Source organism: Rutidosis leptorrhynchoides, chromosome 1 (genome assembly GCF_046630445.1).
Source record: "Rutidosis leptorrhynchoides isolate AG116_Rl617_1_P2 chromosome 1, CSIRO_AGI_Rlap_v1, whole genome shotgun sequence".
Classification (NCBI taxonomy): domain Eukaryota; kingdom Viridiplantae; phylum Streptophyta; class Magnoliopsida; order Asterales; family Asteraceae; genus Rutidosis; species Rutidosis leptorrhynchoides.
The window spans coordinates 66302456-66324730 of NC_092333.1; the positions used below are offsets into that span (position 1 = coordinate 66302456).

Consider the following 22275-nt stretch of genomic DNA (forward strand, 5'->3'; position numbering starts at 1 on the left):
ACGTTTATACCCCCTGAAAGTACACTTGGCAAGTGCGTATGTATATGAAGTATTAAACACTCGTTAAATGCTAGCGAGACTAGCCCGAGTGGGGATGTCAAACCCTATGGATCCATATCTAAGATTCGCGTTCACCGGTTCAAAAACCAATGACTAAACGTTACCGAGCTAAAGGGAATGTTTCTACCGTTATATAACCCACACATATATAAGTTTAAGTACTCGTGCCTAGTATGTAAAACATAAAATCCACATGTATTCTCAGTTCCCAAAATAAGTTAAAGTAAAAAGGGAATGCTATAACTCACAATGATAATGTAGTCGTAAAGTCGGTTCGGAAAAGGTGTGCAAGTAATCGGTCCGAAGTCCTCAACCTAAGTCAAATAGTACTAAGTCAGTAAGTCATCTCAAAAGGTTTATATGTATGTAATTAAGGTCATAAAGGTCATCATCAATCATCATCAAACAAAAGGTACAAAGTAAGTTTCGTTTATAAAAGAAGTTTAAAACGAAGGCTGACATCGGTCAGTCGCCACGGCCTCTACCCTTACTGAATTAATGTGAGACCAGTGGACTTGGCTCCGTATATGAGTCCTTTAAGTGTGGTAAAATTTACAGAAGCAAACTCATCTTCTTTTGACCGTGGCGACGGTCTAAGTGCGAGTAGGTCAGAAATTTCTGCACAACGTTAAAAGGACATAGTGACGATCGGAGGGCCATAAATCCTAAACCGTAACTCGGATTAAGACGAGTCTTATATGAAAAATTATCTACTAGAAAAGATCTATCTGAAAATCAAGGTTAAAGTAGCCCAGGTTTACAGGTCTATTACAGAAATAGCAAAACAGTAGGCAGAAGACAGTAAGCAGAATATTAGTGGGTTCCGGTGGGTTTGGTGCTTGATGTTCATCATGGTTCTCATCCTTGATGCCTATAGCTTCAAGTGTACAACTCATTGATGTGTTTACATCATCTTTACCAAGGTTGGACCATCATAACCCTTGTGCAAGTCTAAGACATGAAGCACAACTCACTTAAGTGTTGCAAGTGTTTTGATGAACCAAAGTTACATCAAAGTCTTAGATTTAACACATGCATGAAATATAAAAGTAATACTAACTAAGTTTTGACAATTATGACACAAGTGTGAGTCTAAAACATGTAGATCAACTCACTTAAGAGTTGTATGAAGTTGATGAACCAAAGTTACATCAAGGTCTTAGATCTAACACTTACATGAACTTTAAAAGTAAAAACAAGTTACAAACTTGAAGTAAACTTATGAAATCAAGATCTTAAGTAGTAGAACATAGTTCTTAGTTAGATCTTGAAGATCCAAGACTCAAAAGCCTAGATCAAGCATAAGTGTACAAAGTTATAGTTAAAGAAAACTTATTTATGTGTTCTTGAACTTTCAAGTTAACTTTTAGTTCAAGATTAATGAGATCAAGACTAACTTGTAGTACTTGACCATTTAACTAACAAACATGAAATTAAAGTGCATGATAATAAGAGATAAACTAAGTAAATAAGAAAAAGGTTCATGTTTGTTCATACTTTTAAAGATTCAACCAAAGTTTGATCTTTAAGTAAAGTAAACTTTAAGTTTACTTCAAGAACTACAAGTATGATTTCAACATATGAACTTACAATCTTTTGATTCTCTTAAAAGTAGAACATAAACTAGTAAGTTTATGTTCTTGAGTGTTCTTGTAAATACAAGATAAATGAAGAATCAAACTAAAGAGTTGATTCTTGAAACTAGTATGTAACAACAACAAGTAAGTAAATAATTTACAAACAAGTAATCAAACAACAAGTAACAAAAGATGATGATGATCTTGGTAGCCAAAGGCTACGGTTTTGGACAAGGAAAAAGGAAGGAGAAATTGTTCAAGTCACTTACAAGAAAGAGAGAAAAAAAGAGAGAGAAAAGATGAAGCAAGTAAGTGTGTGTTTTTGAGAGAGTAAACAAGTGAGCAAGTAGTAATGAAAAATGAAACCAAAATGCTCTTCAAGCCATCTAAGGCTCACGGCCAGCTGCTCAAAAAAAGAGGGGAAAGCAAGTGTTTAATGGTTATTAGCATGAGATTGTCCTTAAAGGTGGTTACTTGAGGTGCATGCATGGGGATAACAAGTTAACTAGATTCCTAATGCCTTAACCAACCAGTTCATGTTCAAATAATACTTACAAGTGGGAGAGTGGGCTAGTTAGTCCACTTAGAAGGTAGGGTGGGCTTATAAGCCCAATATCATGAGTCCATTACACTAGTAAAGCCTAAGTTCAATTAATTAACAAATAAATCCATTTAAAGCCCATGTAACTAACTAATAACCTTAGTTAATTAAAATGATTAATAAAATTAATCATGAATGTAAATAATATTCTAAAAATATTATTCGTGAAAGTTTCGGGTGTCACAAAGACGTTTCGGGCAATTAAAGTCAAGTACGGTGTATCATGGCAACAAGTAAATGTAATAACATACATTCGTTTTATCACAAGTATTAATAATAACAATTATTAATAAATAAATGTTGGAAAATCCAGGGTCGTTACATTACCCACCTGTTAAAGAAAATTTCGTCCCGAAATTTAAACTGAGGTAGATGGAGGAGTCGGGAAAAGGTGAGGATACTTCTGCATCATTTAATCCTCTCGCTCCCAAGTATACTCAGGTCCTCGTTTAGCATTCCATCGTACTCGGACGATCGAAATCTTGTTGCATTTCAAAGTTTTGATCTCACGATCCATAATTTCAACAGGTTCCTCCACAAAGTGGAGTTTTTCATCAATGGTAAGTTCCTCAAGTGGTATGATAAGTTCAGGTGCAGCAAGACACTTCTTCAAGTTTGTCACATGGAAGGTAGGATGAACTGAGCTCAATTGTGCTGGAAGATCTAAACGGTAAGCAACGGGTCCAACACGTTCCAAGATTTCAAATGGACCAATGTATCGTGGGTTCAACTTTCCATGTTTTCCAAAGCGAATCACACCTTTCCAAGGTGCAACCTTCAACATTACACGATCACCAACGTTGAATTCAAAGTCTTTACGTTTAAGATCGGCATAACTCTTTTGACGATCACGGGCAGTCTTAAGTCTAGCTTGGATCTGAGCAATCTTCTCCGTCGTTTCGTGGACTACCTCGGGTCCAGTGATTTGCTTTTCGCCTACTTCGGCCCAACAAATAGGAGATCGGCACTTACGGCCATACAATGCTTCAAAAGGTGCAGCATTAATGCTAGAGTGATAACTGTTGTTGTACGAGAATTCGGCGAGTGGCAAATGTCTTTCCCTAGCCTTTCCAAAATCAATGACACATGCATGTAACATGTCCTCCAAGGTCTGAATCGTTCGTTCACTCTGTCCATCAGTCTGTGGATGATACGCAGTACTCATGTCGAGACGAGTTCCCATGGCTTCTTGCAAAGAACGCCAAAATCTAGAAGCAAAACGGTGATCGCGATTGGAGATGATCGATAAAGGTACACCATGACGAGATACAACCTCCTTGATGTATAGTTGAGCAAGTCTCTCCATTGTATCTGTCTCCTTCATCGCTAAGAAGTGTGCAGATTTGGTAAGGCGGTCAACAATAACCCAAATAGTATCGTATCCGCCCACCGTCTTTGGTAGCTTGGTGATGAAATCCATTGTTATCTGTTCCCACTTCCATTGTGGGATTTCTGGTTGTTGAAGCAAACCAGAAGGTCTCTGATGCTAGGCTTTAACCTTCGAGCAAGTCAAACACTTACCAACATAAGTCTCAACGTCCTTCTTAAGATTCGGCCACCAATACTGTTCTTTAAGGTCGTGGTACATTTTGCCCGCTCCAGGATGAATCGAATATCTCGATTTATGTGCTTCATCAAGTATCAGGTTTCGTAGATCTCCATAAAGAGGCACCCAAATTCTTCCGGCATAACATCGGAGTCCAGACTCCCTAACCTCAAATCGAGAGACAAGTATGTTCAAATGTTCGTGAGATATGTTCTCCTCGTTTCGGGCAATTAAAGTCAAGTACGGTGTATCATGGCAACAAGTAAATGTAATAACATACATTCGTTTTATCACAAGTATTAATAATAACAATTATTAATAAATAAACGTTGGAAAATCCAGGGTCGTTACACCTCAGTTCCGCTGAAGTTATGTGGTTTAAAGCTCTGGAATTCCTTGTAGGTGCACCCGTTTCGAACGGGTTGGATAACCGGCGGTGGTTCAGCTTGAGGGTTCATTTCCGCCAAGGCTGCGGCGACTCGTTCATTAATCATTTCCTCAATTTGAGTTGATGTGGGTGTTGTTCGTGTGTTTGCCATTGCCCTTCGAAACAAAAGTTTTGACTTAAGTCAAAATCCAGCATACAACATACAATAATATGGTATATAGTAAACAGGGAAACAACACAACGCATGCCAATTAAGTAACGCAACCAGGCACAAATACCGGAAAACCAACATACAGTAATGTAAATAGAATACTGTACAAGAATTAAACAATACAAAGTTCCATTAATTAATAAAGAGTTGCATACATTCGCATAAGTTCGCACATTACATAAGGAAAACATGGAACTACAACGAGATTACAAAATGAAACCTACTACAAAGCTCTATGGTGATGATGGGTAAAGGATGTCCAGCACATGGGACATCTGCTCCTCGAGCTTAGTCACCCGAGCACAGAGGATCTCCACCTCCCTCGTCAGTTCCTCGACAGAGGGAGGGGCTGGAAGAGCAGGCGGAGCTGGTGGTGCAGGTGGCGCTGGTGGTGCAGATGGTCCGGCTCCAGAGGTAGATGCTGCACGGCGATAAGGCGTACGCACGAACGGATCAGCCGGGTAAGGCACGACCCGCTTACGGGCGGTAACCCTACAACGCTGGCCATGTGCGTCAGTGAATGCTCGTCCTCCGTTGATCCCCGGAATAACAGTGCCATCGAAACGGTACCGCTTCTTCGGCGGGGTGGAGGGTGGCTGCACAGGTGCATCATCAGGGTTCTCCTCGTCGGAGTCATCGTCACTAGTGTCGTCTGTGGATGAGTCGTCGGATGATGAATCAGCTGGAGGTGGCGGCGATCGGCGACCGGTAGTCATGATCCGATATCTGAAAGGTGGGATTGGTATGACACGTCCATCAGGAAGGCGTCGGCACCAATGGTTATGCTCATTACGGAACGGAACATCCCCGTATTCCCCGGGAATCACAACACCACCGGGGCGGGGCTGTGGCTCCTGAGGTACCGGGCCAACTGGAGCTGAAATCTCTAGAGGGTCCTGGGCTCTGACTGTGGTAACCACTAGTACAGGTGTATGGCTGCTGGTTCCGGAGGATGAAGCGCCAAGGTCACTAGAGGGTGTCGTCGACCGAGTCGGAGGGTCGGCAACAGTGGCAGGTGAAGTGTCTGAGGAGTCTGAGTCGCTGACCAAAATGATGACAGGTGGAATATCCGACATCTGAACAAGGAAAATAACTTTTCCATATCAGTAAGTCATAAGCAAGCATGTATTAGGCACTATAGCAACCTAGCATGGCAATAACAATTGTGCTAAACAGAAATAACATGTGAAAGCATATAGTAATCATGCAATAGTGGAAGTAAGCATACAACAAGTTCGCATGGCAGTGAAGATAAGCAATAGTATGCAGTAAGATCAAATAGCAGTAAAAGTAAGCAGTAGCATGTAGTAAGTCTCGCAGAAACAAGTAAACTAGCAAGTTGTAGATTAGTCCTATTAGTGAATCCTACTCGGGTCGGTCTAGACTCACTAATGCAACCTAATTCCCTACAATCAATGCTCTGATACCAAATGTGACGCCCCGTACAAAACCATCGTGTACGGATCATCAACAACAGGATCATCACAAGGTCAAACACTATATGCTGTTTGAAAACCAGTTTGCATTCATAAAAGATAACGTTTTTACAAAAGATAGCGTGCATCCTATGAATAGGAGCATAAACATAATTATTTGACCCTAAGGTCGTTACAAAGCCATTGTTTGAAATTAACTTAAACTACGAATGCAACAGAAAAGTTCCATGAATGAGACATCTCTAGTAATGCAGCGGATAACTAATACAGCAGGTCCTTAACAGCAATTCAATAACAGCATGACATCAAGTCTAACAGCGAAAGCAATAGACCTCTAGGAACCTGAGAAATACACGCTTAAAAAGTCAACACGAATGTTGGTGAGCTATAGTTTAAGTTGTAATAGTAACGTAAGATAGGCCACGAGATTTCAGTGCTGCAACAGCGTATCAAAACAGTATGAAAAGTATATGCATAACCGTGGGCACCCGGTAACTAGACTTAACGTTTATAACCCCCTGAAAGTACACTTGGCGAGTGCGTATATTCACGAAGTATTAAACACCCGTTAAATGCTAGCGCGACTAGCCCGAGTGGGGATGTCAAACCCTATGGATCCATATCTAAGATTCGCATTCACCGGTTCAAAAACCAATGACTAAACGTTACCGTGCTAAGGGGAAAGTTTATGCCGTTGTATAACCCACACACATATAAAGTTTAAGTACTCGTGCCTAACATGTAAAACGTAAAAAGCGCATGTATTCTCAGTCCCAAAATAGTTAAAGTAAAAAGGGATGCTATAACTCACAGTGATAAAAGCGGTAAAGTCGGTAATGAAAGTACGCAAGTAGTAAGTCGGTCCGAAAGGTCGTCAACCTAAATCAAAGGTTACTAGGTCAGTAGGTTGTCTTTATAAATTCTAATAGTACATAAAATAAGTTTAAGTGTCATCATCATCATCATTCATCATCATAAAAGCTAAGTAAGTTCGACAAGAATAGAGATAGAAACAATAAGCTGACTTCGGTCAGGTGCTACGACTTCTACGTAAATCGAAAAGACGCATAGTCAGTGGCCATGGCTCCGTATATGAGTCCCCTAACAGCTGACCAATTTTCAGAACTTAACTCGTCTTCGTTTGACCGTGGCGACGGTTTAAGTGCGAGTAGGTCAGAAATTTCAGCACAACGTTAATAGGGTGTAGTGACAATCGGAGGGCCATAAATCCTAAACCGTAACTCGGATTAAGACGAGGCCTAAACAGAAAATCATCTAATCGAACCGAACTAACTGAAAATCAACTTTAAAGTAGCCCAGGTGGTCTGATCAGATACGAAAAACAGTAGGTAAGTGCTCCGGTGGGGTTCTTGGTGCTTGATGCTCATCACGGTTCTCATCCTTGATGCTTTTAGCTTCAAGTGTACAACTCGTTGATGGTTTAGCATCACTTTTGACCAAGATTCACCATCAATACACAATATGTTAAGACCAAGTAAGAACACAACTCATTCATGAGTCTTAGATGGATGATGAACCAAGGTTGCATCATATCCTTAGTCTTAACACAATTTCAATTCACAATAACAACTAAAGCTACAAACTTTACATCAATTCAACAAGTATAAGCACAATCCAAGTCAAAAGAGGTGATGGAACCCTAAGCTAGAGAGCTTGGATCCATTTCACACAAGTTACAAGGTTACAAAGCTAGAAAGCTTGAACCTTTAAGTGTTCTTGAAGATCTTGAAGCATAAAGCTTGGATCTTGAAGATACATGAAGATTACAAACAAAAGTTTGAATCTTTTCAACAAAATAACAAGATCAAAGCAAAAAGAACTTAGATCTAACAAAAAGATATGAAGATTCAAGCTAGAAAGCTTGCATCTTGTTTGTTCTTGAAGATCTGGAAGCATAAAGCTTGGATCTTGAAGATGCATGAAGATTACAAACAAAAGTTTGAATCTTTATCACAAAATAGAAAGATTAAAGTATAAAAGAAGTAGATCTACAAAAGATATGAAGATTCAAGCTAGAAAGCTTGAATCTTCCATGTTCTTGAAAGATTCATGCTTGAATCAACAAGATATAAGTAAGATCAAAGCTAAAAGGAACTTTGATCTCCATATTATGATGATGGTGACCACGAAATTGAAAGGAAAAGAAGAAGGAAAAGAAAACTTACAAGAAGAACTAGAGAGGAAAGAAAGAAAGAACAAGTGTGTGTGAAACCAAATGATCAAGTGTGAGGTAAATGACTAGTATTTATAAGCAAGAATTTCACTTGGATTGATGACATGGCAAGGCCATTGTGGCCGTGATTTTTGAGGGAGGGGGAGGGGGAGGGGGACACCACTTTGCTTTATGGATAATGGTTGTCTAAAGTGTGTACTAATGCTAGAATCTCATGTGACAAATAGATAATCCTTATCCATTATGCTAGTATGACTCATAATTTATTTATTTATTTATTTATTTATTATTATGGGCTACTAGTAATAATACTTGGGCTAATTAATTGGGTCACTAGCTAGAGTAGGGTGGGCTTGAGCCCAATCAAGGTAGAAAGTCCAACAAGGCTAACTATTGGGCTTTAGCAATTAAATAAATAAAATTAAGCATCCAAAGGCCCAAGTAATTATTATTATAAAATAATAAATAATATTTCGCTGTCCAAATATTCCGGTTCCGACAAAAGTCAAACGTGCGCGCAGTCCGTGGTTTATCCGTAACGGCAAGTAACACTAACGGTTATAAAGCATCCAATGGACAAGTTAAGCATCCTACGTACTCTAAGGCACGTTTTAACATATAATTGGAAGTAAACCACGTATATCAAGTTTGCAGAGTATAAAGTAACACGGTACGCACAAATACGCAGTTTCGCTAAAATACAAGGCACAAAAGCAAGTCGAAAAAGTCGGGTCGTTACATATATATATATATATATATATATATATATATATATATATATATATATATATATATATATATATATATACACACACACACACTCTCACACACACATAAGCATGAATAAATACCTATACCTAAACATGTATACATACAGAGACATTCATAGGTATATATACCTAAGTATAGATACAAGCATACATATATACACATAGATACATACATACATAAACAGATACAAACATATACACGGGAACCTATATATAACCTAAATAATACCCATAGATACAGAGGCATATACGTATACATATAAAATTATCATCACCAATACACTCGGTCTTTGTTGAGACATGTGGAATATAGATAATATTTTAAATAAGAGTAAATAAATAAAATATTGTTTGTTCCTACCATTCCATGAAACAAGTGAATCAAATTATTATTTGAAGTTGTACATATAAATATAAATATATACGCTAGTGGGATTGTACAAAGGAGTCATTTTTTATTGCGTTCATATACAATCTTAATTTGCATAAAATATATATATATCTATCCCACATCGAAGAGCAACAGAAGTTGCTTACCATTTAAATTAACTTGAATTAAAACTTGCTAGCTGTTAAAGTACTAATTACAGTTGGGCCATGGAATATTTACACCCATATTTTAATTTCGTATTGTTTCGTATTGGGCCGTTTAGAAATAATGGGTATTCTGTAGCCTAGGTATAATGGGCCCTTAAAAATATTGGGCCCTGAGCAGTTGCACACTTTGCACCTGCTCTGGGCCGGGCCTGGTGGAGTGGATAATAGGTACTGTTGGGACAATGATGGGGAATGAAGAAGTTGTAATGGGAAGCATTTGTATGAAACGATTACTTTGACGTGACATTTAATTTTGATATTATGTTTTAAATAAAAGACTTAAATTTATATAAAATATACATTCATAAAATATTTAAAATTAAAATATATATTAATTTATCGTTGACAATATAAACTCATATAATATATAATATAAATTAAGGGGGTAAATTGTAATTATGCTAACTTGGTTTTTTGGTATATAACAACTATCATATTTCAGGGTTTAAAATGAAAATATTACAAAAGTCACATCTTCATCTTCTAAATTACATTTGCAGGTTTCATGGGAGAAAAAAATTCTTTGAAATTAAAACATTTACATCACCATCATTACTAGCATCCTCATACTCCTCGTATTTTAAATCCAATCAGTATCAGCACATCATCATCGTCACCTTCACCTCCTGTGTTTCACATTCACCCACGCCCACAACCGCCCATTTCCAACGTTTGTGGGGCGTTTGTCTCGCCACGTACGCGTGGGTGAGGAGACAAACGCCGCGTTATCTGCTGTCTTAAAAGATGTCTGCCAAAAAAAAAAAAAAAAAAAAGGTAGATGTACTGTCCTTGAAACTAGTACAGCTCCCTATCTTTCATTTATTCACATATTGACCACACAAAGTTTAAATCTCATGATATGAAATTTTATTCATCCAACTTTCAGCACATAAACCTAAAACCTAAAACCTAAAACATGAACACCTTAAATTAGAAACATGCTTAATATTTATATTAAAAAGTCAACGTTAGTCAACATCCAAGTTCTCCCCTAGTCCAAACACCTCCTGCTGAGATCTCACCGAGTCGCGAGTTTTACAACCTTTCTTAACATAGAAACTAGAAAAAGGGAGAATTTTTCATATAAATTGTGAAATATACATACAAAATTGTACACTGTTTTCATAACAATACAAATACGAATACAAAGGGTGTAACTAATCAACATGCCTCGAGTAGGGACACTAATGACAGAACCAAAATACATATATCAATTTATGCAAAAAAAAGATTCCCAGTTTTGAACAACTGGGAAATCAAAACTTACATCCCAGAGGCATTACATTCTTCTAACAGCTTAAGAATGTTATGTTCAGGTGCACTGATTGATGGCAATATTGTTCGGTTTGGTCTCCGTTGAGATTTTGTTCCAGGTGGCTCGGGTTGTGGTGGGCCCACACCTCCTTCCTGTACCATTGACAAATCCGTCCTCCTTTGCACGCCTGCACTTGCACGCTCTTTCCATATTCTTCCGTCCTTTTATGTGAACAAACATGTATTAATGTTGTAAAACCAACTACTCGTATAATTACGTGCAGAAAACAGACTCCATAAAAAAAAAAAAATCAAGAATTTAATAGAGTTTTAATTTAATGGATCATGAAGATTGGCTTTAACATTTTCCGTAACGTTAACCATAAAAACATCTGCAATATTTGGGTGACCAAAACTAGCAAGTAGCGTACGGTTTATATTTATATTCATACGGTAAGAAAAAGTTTTCTATGATTAAAACTCTGCGCGCAAATCCACAAAATGACATGATGTGAGAATCTAGGTTGCGAAAAAAAGTAGGTATTCTACTATTCTTCTATTTTTATAAGTCAACTACTCATGTATCAAAATATATGCAACAACTGATTTTTAGGTCAAATTTAGAACCAAAGATTATATCTTTAGCCATCCGTAATCATTAGAAAACACTCATAGTCTTATATAGTACATAGTTTAGTCCTAAACTAATAAAACAACAATACAACAATACCCAGTCCTAAACTAATGTGCATTTAAAAAATTAATGAACAAACAGTTTTCTGAAACATTCAATATATTTTGCAACAAAGAGAGAATGTCTATTCAATGGGGATGCTAAAGCAAAAAGTAACAGCATGAAAATGTTCATAGATTGTTGTACTTACATTGAGAATTGAAGGTTCGGGCATTGGGCAATTAATAGGTTGATCATTGTCAAAAGGTTCGGTCGGATGTTCAACGGGCTTGAACTCGACTATTACTTCGATTCCGTGCGGAGTTGTAGCCGTGGCTACAACAACCGTGTCCGATTCTGCAACTTCTGTATCTGGTGGTAATACTGCCCTCTCATCCTTAAGTAGCCCAATAAAGAGATAAAATGTTAATATCAGCATAGCTTATTGAAAAAAAAAAACGTATATAACAAATTATTTCAAGTATAACAAGACACATCGTGACATAATTGACTTGTTTAAATTATTTCAAATTATTTCTAGTTACTATAAACATGCTTGCAGCTACAACTACTGGTTGTAAATTTGGCTCATTTATAGGTAAAGGGTCAATTTGGGTTGCACTATATCAAGTGGGTCAACAGGATAAAACTTAAGAACTAGATGAAATGGAAAGCAGCCAAAAGTCGGCTAACGAGAACTATGATTAAAAAACTGTCAGTCTGTCACAATACAAAAACTGCAAACATTTTTAGTTACATTTCCAGATCAAAATCAAAATAATGTGACATATTGTCATCCTTTTTTAATTTCAATCATTATCATTATTTTCTTATTCTTAAAATATAATCGCTTTTATTCTATAAGACCCCTTAAAATATGTCATTACACATTTCCATGAGCTCAACACCCTATTAAACGAATCATAATCCCATTTTTCATTAAAAAAAAAACGTATACAACCATACATAAATCATACTACAGTAATTTATTCAAATTAAAGTAAAAAAAACAGATCTATCAATCTTACAAAGCAGCAACCATCAGGGAAAGAACAAAAGAAAGCAAACTGGGAATTCAATAGGGGAATAAAAAAGCAAGCAACACAAATAAGCAATAAAATAAAAATATCAATTAATTAAAAAGCAAAATATAATAAAATAAAAATGGAATATTATTTGATAGCTTACAAGTGTAGTTTGGGAACGACGATGACCGTTTCTGCTTATAGAAAACCTTGAGAAAAGACCCACCATCTTGTTTCGATTTGTATGTTTTTGAATATTAATAAAAAAAAGGAACTTTTTTTTTTTTTTTTTTTTTTTTATGAAAATTTAGGGGTATAATTATAATTATGGTATGGAAACAAAGGGTGGATGAAATCTGATCTGGGCGTGTCCCAACTTGTTTCAGTCGCTTTCCGTTGGGGCCAAAGTTGAATGGATGAATGTATGGATAGTGATCGACAATATCTAAAGCTAATTCAATCTTTACTAGATTTTAATACTATTTTTTTATCACTCAAATTAAAAAATTAAAAAATTAAATTTAACTTATTTTTTACGAGCCATAAAATTTATTTTATATATAATATATAAATGTTGTGAAAGAAAAACGTAAACAATAGTAAAAAGACCCGTGTAACAACGAGTTTGTTTAGGCGAAACAGTTTATTGATATGTTTTAAGTATTAAGTGAACGTAAATGCTAAAGTTATTTAGTTTAATGACTTGTGAAACCACATAGTCCGACTAAGAAACTCGTCAGCTGAACGTTTCATCAAACACCTAAAATCCATATTAAAACAATCTACATCGAATCATAAGATATAATATTGGTTGTTATTTTATTTTAAAAATGTTAATTAAAATATAAATTTAAAATTGATTTCCTTCTGCCTAGCTTTTATACCATCTCGTACTCAATTCAAAATAATTAATTATAATAATTCAAAATTATTTAATTCTGATAATTAAAATAATTACTAATAAGATTTAATACTAATAATTAATTAATAAGATTTAATTTTAATTCAAAATTATATAGATTAATGACATCACTTATCATGCTTATATTTTTTTCTTTTTCTTTTTGATTTTTTCATAATAAAGGAATAGCCTAATAATGACATAATTATTATATGATTTTAATATTAACTATAGATTATTATATCATTTTGTTTGTAAGCCATCTGATTTTTATTTAAAGATCTACATTTGTGGGATGTTAAACTCTTTTCTACAAAGAAAAAGAACTGCAGAGTATATGTTAACCTTATATATCAAATTTAATTAAAAATATAAAAGAATATGGATACTCGTGCATACATTTGCGAATCCACGATGAAAATTTAATGAGTCATCAGAAAATTTTTCAAAACTAATTTTATTTTAACGACACTTTAGTGGTTGTTTATCTGAAAAATTCATAAATTTTCAAAATACTTGAGATCCTATTCTTTAATTTAGTGATGTTATACACAATTTAAAGTGTACTTTCTATATAAAAAAAATACATTAATGGAATCATAGGACCACACTCCTTATATACTGAGTACTAAACTCGTCACTGCTTGTTTTTGATAGAAATACAAATAATATAAAATAGTTAATTTGTTAGTGTTGTTTTAAACTTTATTATTATTAAGTGTTTTGAAAGAAATAAAATAATATAAGTTAGTTAATTTGTTAGTGTTGTTTTATACTTTTCTAATAAGTGTTTAGATGGAAACATTTTACAAATTTAAATTTAAATAATCTTTAAAATCGTCTCTAATTTTTATGAATTGCATTTTTAAAATTCATGTAAAAGTAAAGTTTTAAATGAGATAAACATAAATTCTCTATCTTCATAGTTTTACCTCGTTTGTTTGTTGGAAAATGTTCTCGGATTGGCTAATAGTTCGACAGTGGTACATATGTTTCGAAGGTATGTCCATGATAATAAATAATATAAAGTCCATTTATCCTATTCGGTTACACGCAAAGACCAATCGTAAATTGTTTGATCTACCTTCTAATCGGAAATTATTTTATTGAACATTTGATAATAGTTTAATAAATTAGTTAAAAATTATTTAACTAGTAATTAATTAAATAAAGTGTAAGTAAACTAGATACATTATATCTAGATACCTTTGGTTTAACCAATCTTACACTCCACCTCACATGGAAAAAGTAAAAGCATGCTTGCTTTTTATTTAACCCATAAATGCAACTAGTAGAGTGTGCATTCATCTAATCTCATCTCAAACTCTTCCATTTGCTTTTCTCCCATCTTCAAGTATCAAAACTGACATATCTTAAAGTGGTTTGGTGATCTTGAAACCGAGAAGAAACGCTTCGTGAATTAGAAGGTGTAGATCGAGCAAGGTTGAAACTTTAAGTACCTACCGTTTAGAGTAACTCTCTTTTGGGTTCACTACAAGGATCTTCGAAAGGAACTACAAAGGTTGTAATCTAATCTCCTCGTGTTTGATTTATATTTTATTTGCTAAATATTTTGTAAATGGGTCCTTGAAAGAGTATGATTTTGTAATGTTTTGAATTTGCTTCCGCTTAATTTGTGTTCTATCATACTCCAAGATTGTTTTGTTTAACTCGCTTCAAATATAAGGAGTTCTTTAACAACAACCATTATGAATGTTATCAACAACCATTATGAATCTCTCGTTTTTTTAATAATAATCATTAAAAATGTTAAAATTAAATAATTAATTTACTCCGTAATTTATTTTTATAGTCAAACCCGTGGGTTGATCGACTGACCCGACCCGATATCTAAAAAATAGGTTTAAGGTTTTCATTCTTTGTATCATCGTGGTTTCCCCCCAAAATCATTCGTTTCATTTCATCATCATAAAGCTCCAGTAATCATAAATCTGAACTTCAAATTCTAATTAATCAAATCTAATAATAACAATGGCAGACGATCAAGATTTCGAAATGTGGGATGATGAATTCCTCCAAAAAGCTATTCAACTCACTGAAGCCGCCGTTTGTTCTTCATCCTCAAACCCTACTCAACAACCACCGCAACATAATTTCCGGCCACCACCGCAGCAAACATTTCCGCCACCTCAACCATATTTCCGGCCGCCGCCGCCACCACAACCGCTATATGTACCTTCGATCAGCTATTCTCCGCCGAGAGAACTGTCTCAAAGAGTTAAAGAAGATAATCATAAAATCTCAATGAATCACGGTTTCGATTGCTCGAACGGAATTAATCGTTCTTTTTTAAATGAAGATGATAATTGTTCGAAACAAAAAGAAATCGATCGATTGAAGGTTTAATATATATCCATGTACATTCTTGCTTGTTTTATTCATTTTAGTTGTAAATTAAAGTAACTCTAAAATCGTTATTATTTGTTTGTTTGCAGGAAGAATTGGGGAGAATGTCGAAACAGCTAACTAACATGGTATGTTTTATACTTTTATTTTTGTGATATTATGATATTATGAAATTATTATGTATGAAAATGCATTAAGGAATAAGTATGCTATTAGTGAAAGTTTAACTTATTATACAAACTTTGTTTACTAAAGTGTTATAACATGTTAAAGGTTTAAAATCATCTTGGAACGAGTCAAATTTGAAAGTACTATGTGTGTCAGTGTTGTAAAAAACGGAAAAAACGGGGGTGTAGACGGAGGTGTAGACGGATTTTGGAGTGCCCCGTACCGTTTATACATAAAACGTTTGAAAAAACGGAAATCGGCCAAAAAACGGTCAAAAGACGGTCAAACACGGTCCGAGACGGGAAAAAACGGGTTTTTCTGATTATTTTCAAGTTTTTTTTTTTTTTTTTTTTTTTTAATATTAAACGTTGTGCTATTACTTAGGGTTTCTTTTTTTATGTTTGAAATGTTGAAGTATTTAAACATGTGTGAAATGCTTATGTTTGGAATAATGTAATGTACAATATATATATAATATATAACATTTTTATTTAAAAGTCAACGTTAGTCAACATCCGTCTAGACCTCCGTCTCGACCCCGTCTCGACCGTCTCGACCCTTTTAGGACCCGACCGTCTCGACCCCGTCTCGCGTCTTTTGCAACCTTGATGTGTGTTATGTTGATAGGACTATAGGAGCATGATCCTTATAGAAAATTCTTTTGTTGAATCATCCATATGACTTAGCTGAATGAATTGATGTCCGTTGTAGGTGATATTGCAAATTTACCGGTTAATAATAGTTGTTTTTTTCTGGCGCTACTTTTAGAGTTGTAGTGCATAGTTTGTGTTCTAGATTTTATTTCTTATATGTTGCAAGATTGTTGTAGGACTGAGTTTGTGATATAAGATTGTTCTTTGCACTTTCAGGAACAAGAATGTGTGGAGCTTAGGAAGGTTCGAGTAAACGGCGAGAACAATCTTAGATTAGGTCATTCTGTAAATGGATCCAGATATGATGAAGCTTTATGTACAAAGAAGATAAACTTGTGAGTGATATCTTTATTCATTATTGCAAGTGTTACAAGTGTACGTAGTATAATTGTTGACTTTTTTGGAGGGCTCGTGAAACATCCAGATGATAGAAAAACGAAAATCTCTGAGTTTATAGAATGTTAAGTGGGACTTTTATTTAGAATGTGTAGAATGTGACTTAATAAGGAAAATCTGATGGTGTTGTGTGCTGTTAAAACAACCAAAACTACAATGTATTTGTGGTGGATAGCGTTTAGTAACTGAATGTTTACTTTGTTAGTTCATTTGGGAGCTTTATTTATAAATAGTAGAGTCCTGCTGCTTTTTCTTGGTAACTGTAGGACACAAGGCAATATATGTAAATTATTATTTTTTCCGTAACATATGCAGAATCACTTAAGTTTTTAAAAGTTGTGAAGAGACCTCAATGACTTACATAAAGATTTGGCATAACATTTGTATGTTATACATGTAAAACGATCAACTTTGAATCGTATAAGAACAAATGATATAACAAGTTTCTTAATTGGCGATACAATTGTTTTTTGCAACTTTCATGTCAACTGTAGCTTTGAGATGCTAAAACCTTAGTCAAACATGACCATGTTTTGTCTATATAATTTGCAACACCACATATCAATTTCACAGGTATTTGGTATAGTTGATGTTGTATTTTATGGTGAGACAATTTTCTGTGTACTTTGGTATTGTATATGTCTACAAATATTTACATTACCTAATGTGGCAGGAAACTCAAAGATACTATGGAAGATCATTCTGTTGTTCGTCTAGAGACTAAAGGTATTCAGTACAACTACTTATATAGCTCTATGGAATTAGTAGATTAAAAAAAGGTTAGTCTGAAATATTTGCTTTTGGTTAGGTACCATTCCCTGCAAGACTGTAGGGGTTCAGACTGATGATGAACGTGCCATATCGACTGATGAACAGACCTTATCAGCTAACTTGACTATAGAGAAGAGTTTATCAGTGTCGAGAAAATTGGCAAGCATCTGGGAACCACAATGTGATCATCAGTCAAAAACTAACCTAGTTACCAGGTTGTTTGTGGCTTGTGAAACTGATCTACAGGTTCTTTTTGGATCCTTAGGGTGGAACATACCATCTAAAAAGACCACACATAAAATGGAAGTGGCTTCAAACAATTCAATTCAGGCTTTTGAAGCTGCAAAAATTTCTCATCTCTACTTAACATTAACAAAGGTAAGTAATTGCTTACATCTGTTTTATATTTCATGCTTCTTGGTAAGCATTGAACTTATCAGGATCTATTTCACTTGTCAACCAAAAAGTTTGCATCTTTTTTTACTTGTGAAATTTGTTTCCATTTTATCTATTATGTATGCATATCATAGACACTACTCAAGATGTTCTTTTAGTTATGTGGGGCTATGTATGTTTGTCAGAGCTTTTTGCATAAACTGTTATGGAGGTGATATGATGCCATTTGTTTTCTTATGTAAATCAATGTCACAGTTTTGAAATTATTACCTTTGCAGATCAGTTATGATATTGGAAGATTGGATGACTTCTTGGAAGCATTGATTGATCTATGTTGTCTTCAAAATGTGAGTCGAAATGATAATAATAAATTATGTCCATTATGAATCGATATTTGATCACCTTTATTTTTCATGAACAGACTATGATTGCTCACAGATCTCTTTGTGTACTGAATGTGGTTTTGAAACACATGATGAGTATGGATAAAAGATTGTGCTGCAGGTATACCTCATCAACCCTTATATTCATTGCAATTTGCAAGTTAATGATGGTCTTGTGTTTGGCTACCAGTTTCCTGATGTTATCTCCATATCTTTGTGTACTGCTTGTTTCCAACACTTAAGATAATATTACAAGTTTTGTTGTATGTGAAGGTGTCTAATACCCGGTTGTCTATGTATTGGTATCAATGTACCATTTGATAACTGATTTTGTCACACATAGTATGAACCAAAACTTAAACTGATAATAATTTGTCTGATAACTAGAAGCAGAACCTGTTTATTAAACCTTGAAAAATTAACGTAACAAAAGATTAGAAATGCTAATTTAAACACTTTTTTGCATCACTTTTTTTTTTTTGGATGAATACCTGTTCTTATTCCTTAGCTTTCGGCCCACTTATTGGTTTGTTGTTTTATCAAGTTTATTTTTATTGTGGGTCGTGATGCTCCGTCTTATGAACTTTGATTTGATCTCTCCAGTGTACTGTGCTCAGGGACAATGTCATTTTTAATGACCCATCCAATTTGAATAAAGGCTTTGGAAAACATTCTGGAATGGGTGAGAGTATCAGCGAGACCTGTAATTCACATCATCTGGTTTGGACAAGTTCGATAATTGCTAAGAAGATCTGGAACAAGGACACGTTGCAAGATGGATCCTCACCGTTAATTTCTAATTCGAAATGGTTGTTTCTTTATCAAACAATGCATCACATTCTCACAAGAGATAGCGAAGACATTATGAGAGTGGAGGCAGTTTCTATCATGAATATTATTGTCTTACGAACTGATGCTTACGGGGAAAGGAAAATGTAAGTTACAATGTCTTTGTCTGTTTGGCAGAGGTGGCAAATTGGACAGGGTCGGGGTTGAGGTGGAATTGACCTGAAATATCATTTGCAAATGGGTTAAATTTGCCACCTTTGCAGACTGTTATCTCACATTTGATATACCTTTTCTCAAGTTTCTTGTCTACTACTTACTCAAGGTAGGTATGGAGAAGTGACGGTTTTTCAAACGATCTCTCAGCTGCTAGGAAAAGAATCCGGGATTGGTGTGCGGAAGCAAATCGTACATCTTCTCTATCTTCTGCTAAATTGTAAGATCATCTTTTTATCTCATTCTAATCTTCCAAATTTTCATAGAGTGAGTTTACCTTTGCTCGTTTTACTAAGTACTTATGAAAGGCGACTTGTAACTCATAATCAATGACTTATCTAGAACCATCATCACTTTTTGTCTTGTCTTAGAAGTTTTAAGTTAGATATTAAACACTGCAAATAAACTTTTAAACTTGATTTGAAGTAAGGAAAAAATCTTGGTTGCATTCTCAAGTTTCATAATTAGTTAGAAGATGTCATAACATCAGGGTTTGCTTTTCGTTCAGTTTAATACCTAGTTTGTTTTAATTACTCGTGAGTTACTTTCATTTACTTACATTCCAATAATTGAAGTTGTTTTGGTGTAAAGGTCCAAATTTAATGTCAATGTTCTGTTCGTCCTGTAAAGAAGAGGGGACAAGTGCAGAAGTTTCAACCATGAATGCTGAAACTACCCTTCCATTTCAATGCTCGGGTACTATTCTAGATGGTTTAACTGATTGCTTAGTTTGTAATGGAAATGGTGCACCAGCAACTTTGGTACGTTTTTTATTATTCGTTATACTGTTCGATCTTTAGCCTATGCTTATTTATACGTGTGTACAGAAATAGAAGTTATTACAAAAAGTTTATTTTATAAAATCTGTCTACACTTTGGATGATTGTTGACCCATATGTTACAGTTAATTCACATATCCTTATAACATTTAGGTCTTGAAACTTCAACGACATGTTGTCGTTTTGCTGGGTCTCTTAGCATCATCAGGTAGACATGGGTTTGAACTTTTGTTGGGGCGTAATCTTTCGCAAAGGACCAATTATCTTCACTTGATACTGCATGTATTGGCTTCTGAACTTGACGTTGGATCGTCTGATTCTGTTCAGCCCTCTGACGATTTCAGAGAAAGGTAACTTATATTTTTGCTATTTACCAGCCTTGTATACAATATATCTTCATGTGTTGTTTTATATGTGCAGAACATTGTTGATTCGTGAAGTGCTCAGCCTTTTAAATAAACTTGCATCAAGTTCCCAATACTCGACATCGGTTTTACGCATTCTTACAAATAGAGACATGGCATGTTTGACCGTTGACATTGCTACCAGGTTATCACAAAAATCTAAATGGTTTCTACAACCCGATACTGTGACCAGGCAGATGAGGGAATCTGAGATTATGGATTTAGCTCAGAATTTTAAAAAGAGAGTGTTCAATTTCTTAGGAGATGCCACATCATCAGAAAGATAAATACATACAGATTATGGTATGATTCTTCGCATATGAAGGCATTTTTTGGAGATTATTATCGAGCCTCGGTATATTTTTTTCATTGCAATTGGGTTTAGTTTTAATGAACGATTTAATGTACCACTTTTGTACTCGTAAAGTAGACGGCGTTGTATAGATAAGCTGATGGCTGCAATCTGAGCAAGGTTACCTTATTTGAGTAAAATCTGCAAATGCACACTATCTACTCGTCTATTTGACCAGTCACTATTTACGCCAAACTTGGGGTTTGGCATGTGCCGCCCCTTTGACTTGCTACCCGTTTGTGATAGATAGGCACCAACGCGCCAAAACACCACTGCCAAACAATTTTGTGACTTGGGTGGCGTTAATTTGACGTGATGGTGGAACCTACTTTAAGGATATTTGTTTACAAATTCGATCATTTAACTTTTAAAAGAAAAACTAAAACAGTTACAATTCTTTATACGTCCAAATAAACATAGATTGCCTAAAATAGAAAATTGAGGTATAAATGTTGCTTATTAGTGGAATTTGCTCTTAAATCAACATAGGTGCAGGTCTAAGGCAGTACTTATTTGATTCCTTGTCTCAAGTTGAAGTGAAATTGCATCAAGTAGAACAATTTAGTTGATTTGACATCTTCAGATTTGTAAAAGAGATCAAAATCTGGTTGCTTAAGTTGAAGTTCAACCCATATTGAGTGTGGAACCTGTATCAGGCTTGCTTGCTTGCTTGCACACACACATTGACACAGCAAGGGTTGAGCTTGTAGTGTTTCATGAATATTAATTACTCGTAGTTTTTATAGAGGATTATAAATAAATAAGATCATGAGAGACAAACAAAATCTAGGACTAATAAAATACACAAGTATTTAAAAGTCTTCAAATTACAAAAACAAGCATCTGCTACTAGCTCGTCGTTCATATATATATATATATAGTGATTCTCATTGTATCTTCCTCTTTTTGGTTCTGTAATGAAATTTTGGCTCCTCCATATATTGATTGGGTGACACCAACGTCTCGATGTATCTTACCGCTATCTGGGGTTGTTTGACCTCCGTGTTCACGAGCGTATACGAACATGCACTATCATCATCATCTCTTCTGCTTCTATTAGTTATCTCATCAAATTTTAATACATAAAGATAATAATCCCGAGAATGTAACCCATGGTAGTTACACTTATGACCCATCATAAGCCAATTTTTATTCCTCATCAAGTGCAGCGGCATCAAACTGGAATTAAGATCCGGCATCAGCTTATAAGTTTCTACATTGGTCCATATTTCTTCGTCATCTTCATTCAAACTCCACACCTTGATATACGGTATGTCACCTAGCCAACCGAAATAAAATTCATATTTCTCATACTTGACAGTTAAATGAAGTTTGTCTCTTCGCACACTAGCCATAAATGAAAGGACCGGT

The 22275-nt window shown here is 35.1% G+C and overlaps 2 protein-coding genes across 2 annotated transcripts; one reads left to right on the forward strand and one right to left on the reverse strand.

The window, feature by feature from the left end:
* Nucleotides 1-10440: 10440 nt before the first annotated feature.
* Nucleotides 10441-12621, reverse strand: LOC139861196 (uncharacterized). The gene is made up of 3 exons (XM_071849506.1): nt 12496-12621; nt 11519-11704; nt 10441-10856 (listed from the first exon to the last, which is right to left on the reverse strand). Exons 1-3 carry the CDS (start codon nt 12559-12561, stop codon nt 10644-10646), a joined length of 465 nt encoding a protein of 154 aa, XP_071705607.1. The 5' UTR covers nt 12562-12621; the 3' UTR covers nt 10441-10643.
* Nucleotides 12622-15225: 2604 nt separating this feature from the next.
* On the forward strand, nt 15226-20888 carry LOC139877895 (protein SENSITIVE TO UV 2). The gene is made up of 12 exons (XM_071865325.1): nt 15226-15594; nt 15690-15728; nt 16638-16756; nt 17491-17543; nt 17626-17966; nt 18263-18331; nt 18406-18488; nt 18985-19302; nt 19483-19589; nt 19961-20130; nt 20302-20498; nt 20569-20888. The coding sequence occupies exons 1-12, from the start codon at nt 15226-15228 to the stop codon at nt 20837-20839; spliced, it is 2136 nt and encodes a 711-aa protein (XP_071721426.1). The 3' UTR covers nt 20840-20888.
* Nucleotides 20889-22275: the final 1387 nt, after the last annotated feature.

Bases quoted from the DNA above. Each gene is read 5' to 3' on its own strand.
- LOC139877895 (XM_071865325.1), top strand. From the start codon at position 15,226: ATGGCAGACGATCAAGATTTCGAAATGTGGGATGATGAATTCCTCCAA. The intron at 15,595-15,689 runs GTTTAATATATA...GTTTGTTTGCAG, and splicing joins AAGAAATCGATCGATTGAAG to GAAGAATTGGGGAGAATGTC. The intron at 18,332-18,405 runs GTGAGTCGAAAT...TTTCATGAACAG, and splicing joins ATCTATGTTGTCTTCAAAAT to ACTATGATTGCTCACAGATC.
- LOC139861196 (XM_071849506.1), bottom strand. From the start codon at position 12,561: ATGGTGGGTCTTTTCTCAAGGTTTTCTATAAGCAGAAACGGTCATCGT. The intron at 11,705-12,495 runs GTAAGCTATCAA...GGGCTACTTAAG, and splicing joins GTCGTTCCCAAACTACACTT to GATGAGAGGGCAGTATTACC. The intron at 10,857-11,518 runs GTAAGTACAACA...TTCACATAAAAG, and splicing joins CCGAACCTTCAATTCTCAAT to GACGGAAGAATATGGAAAGA.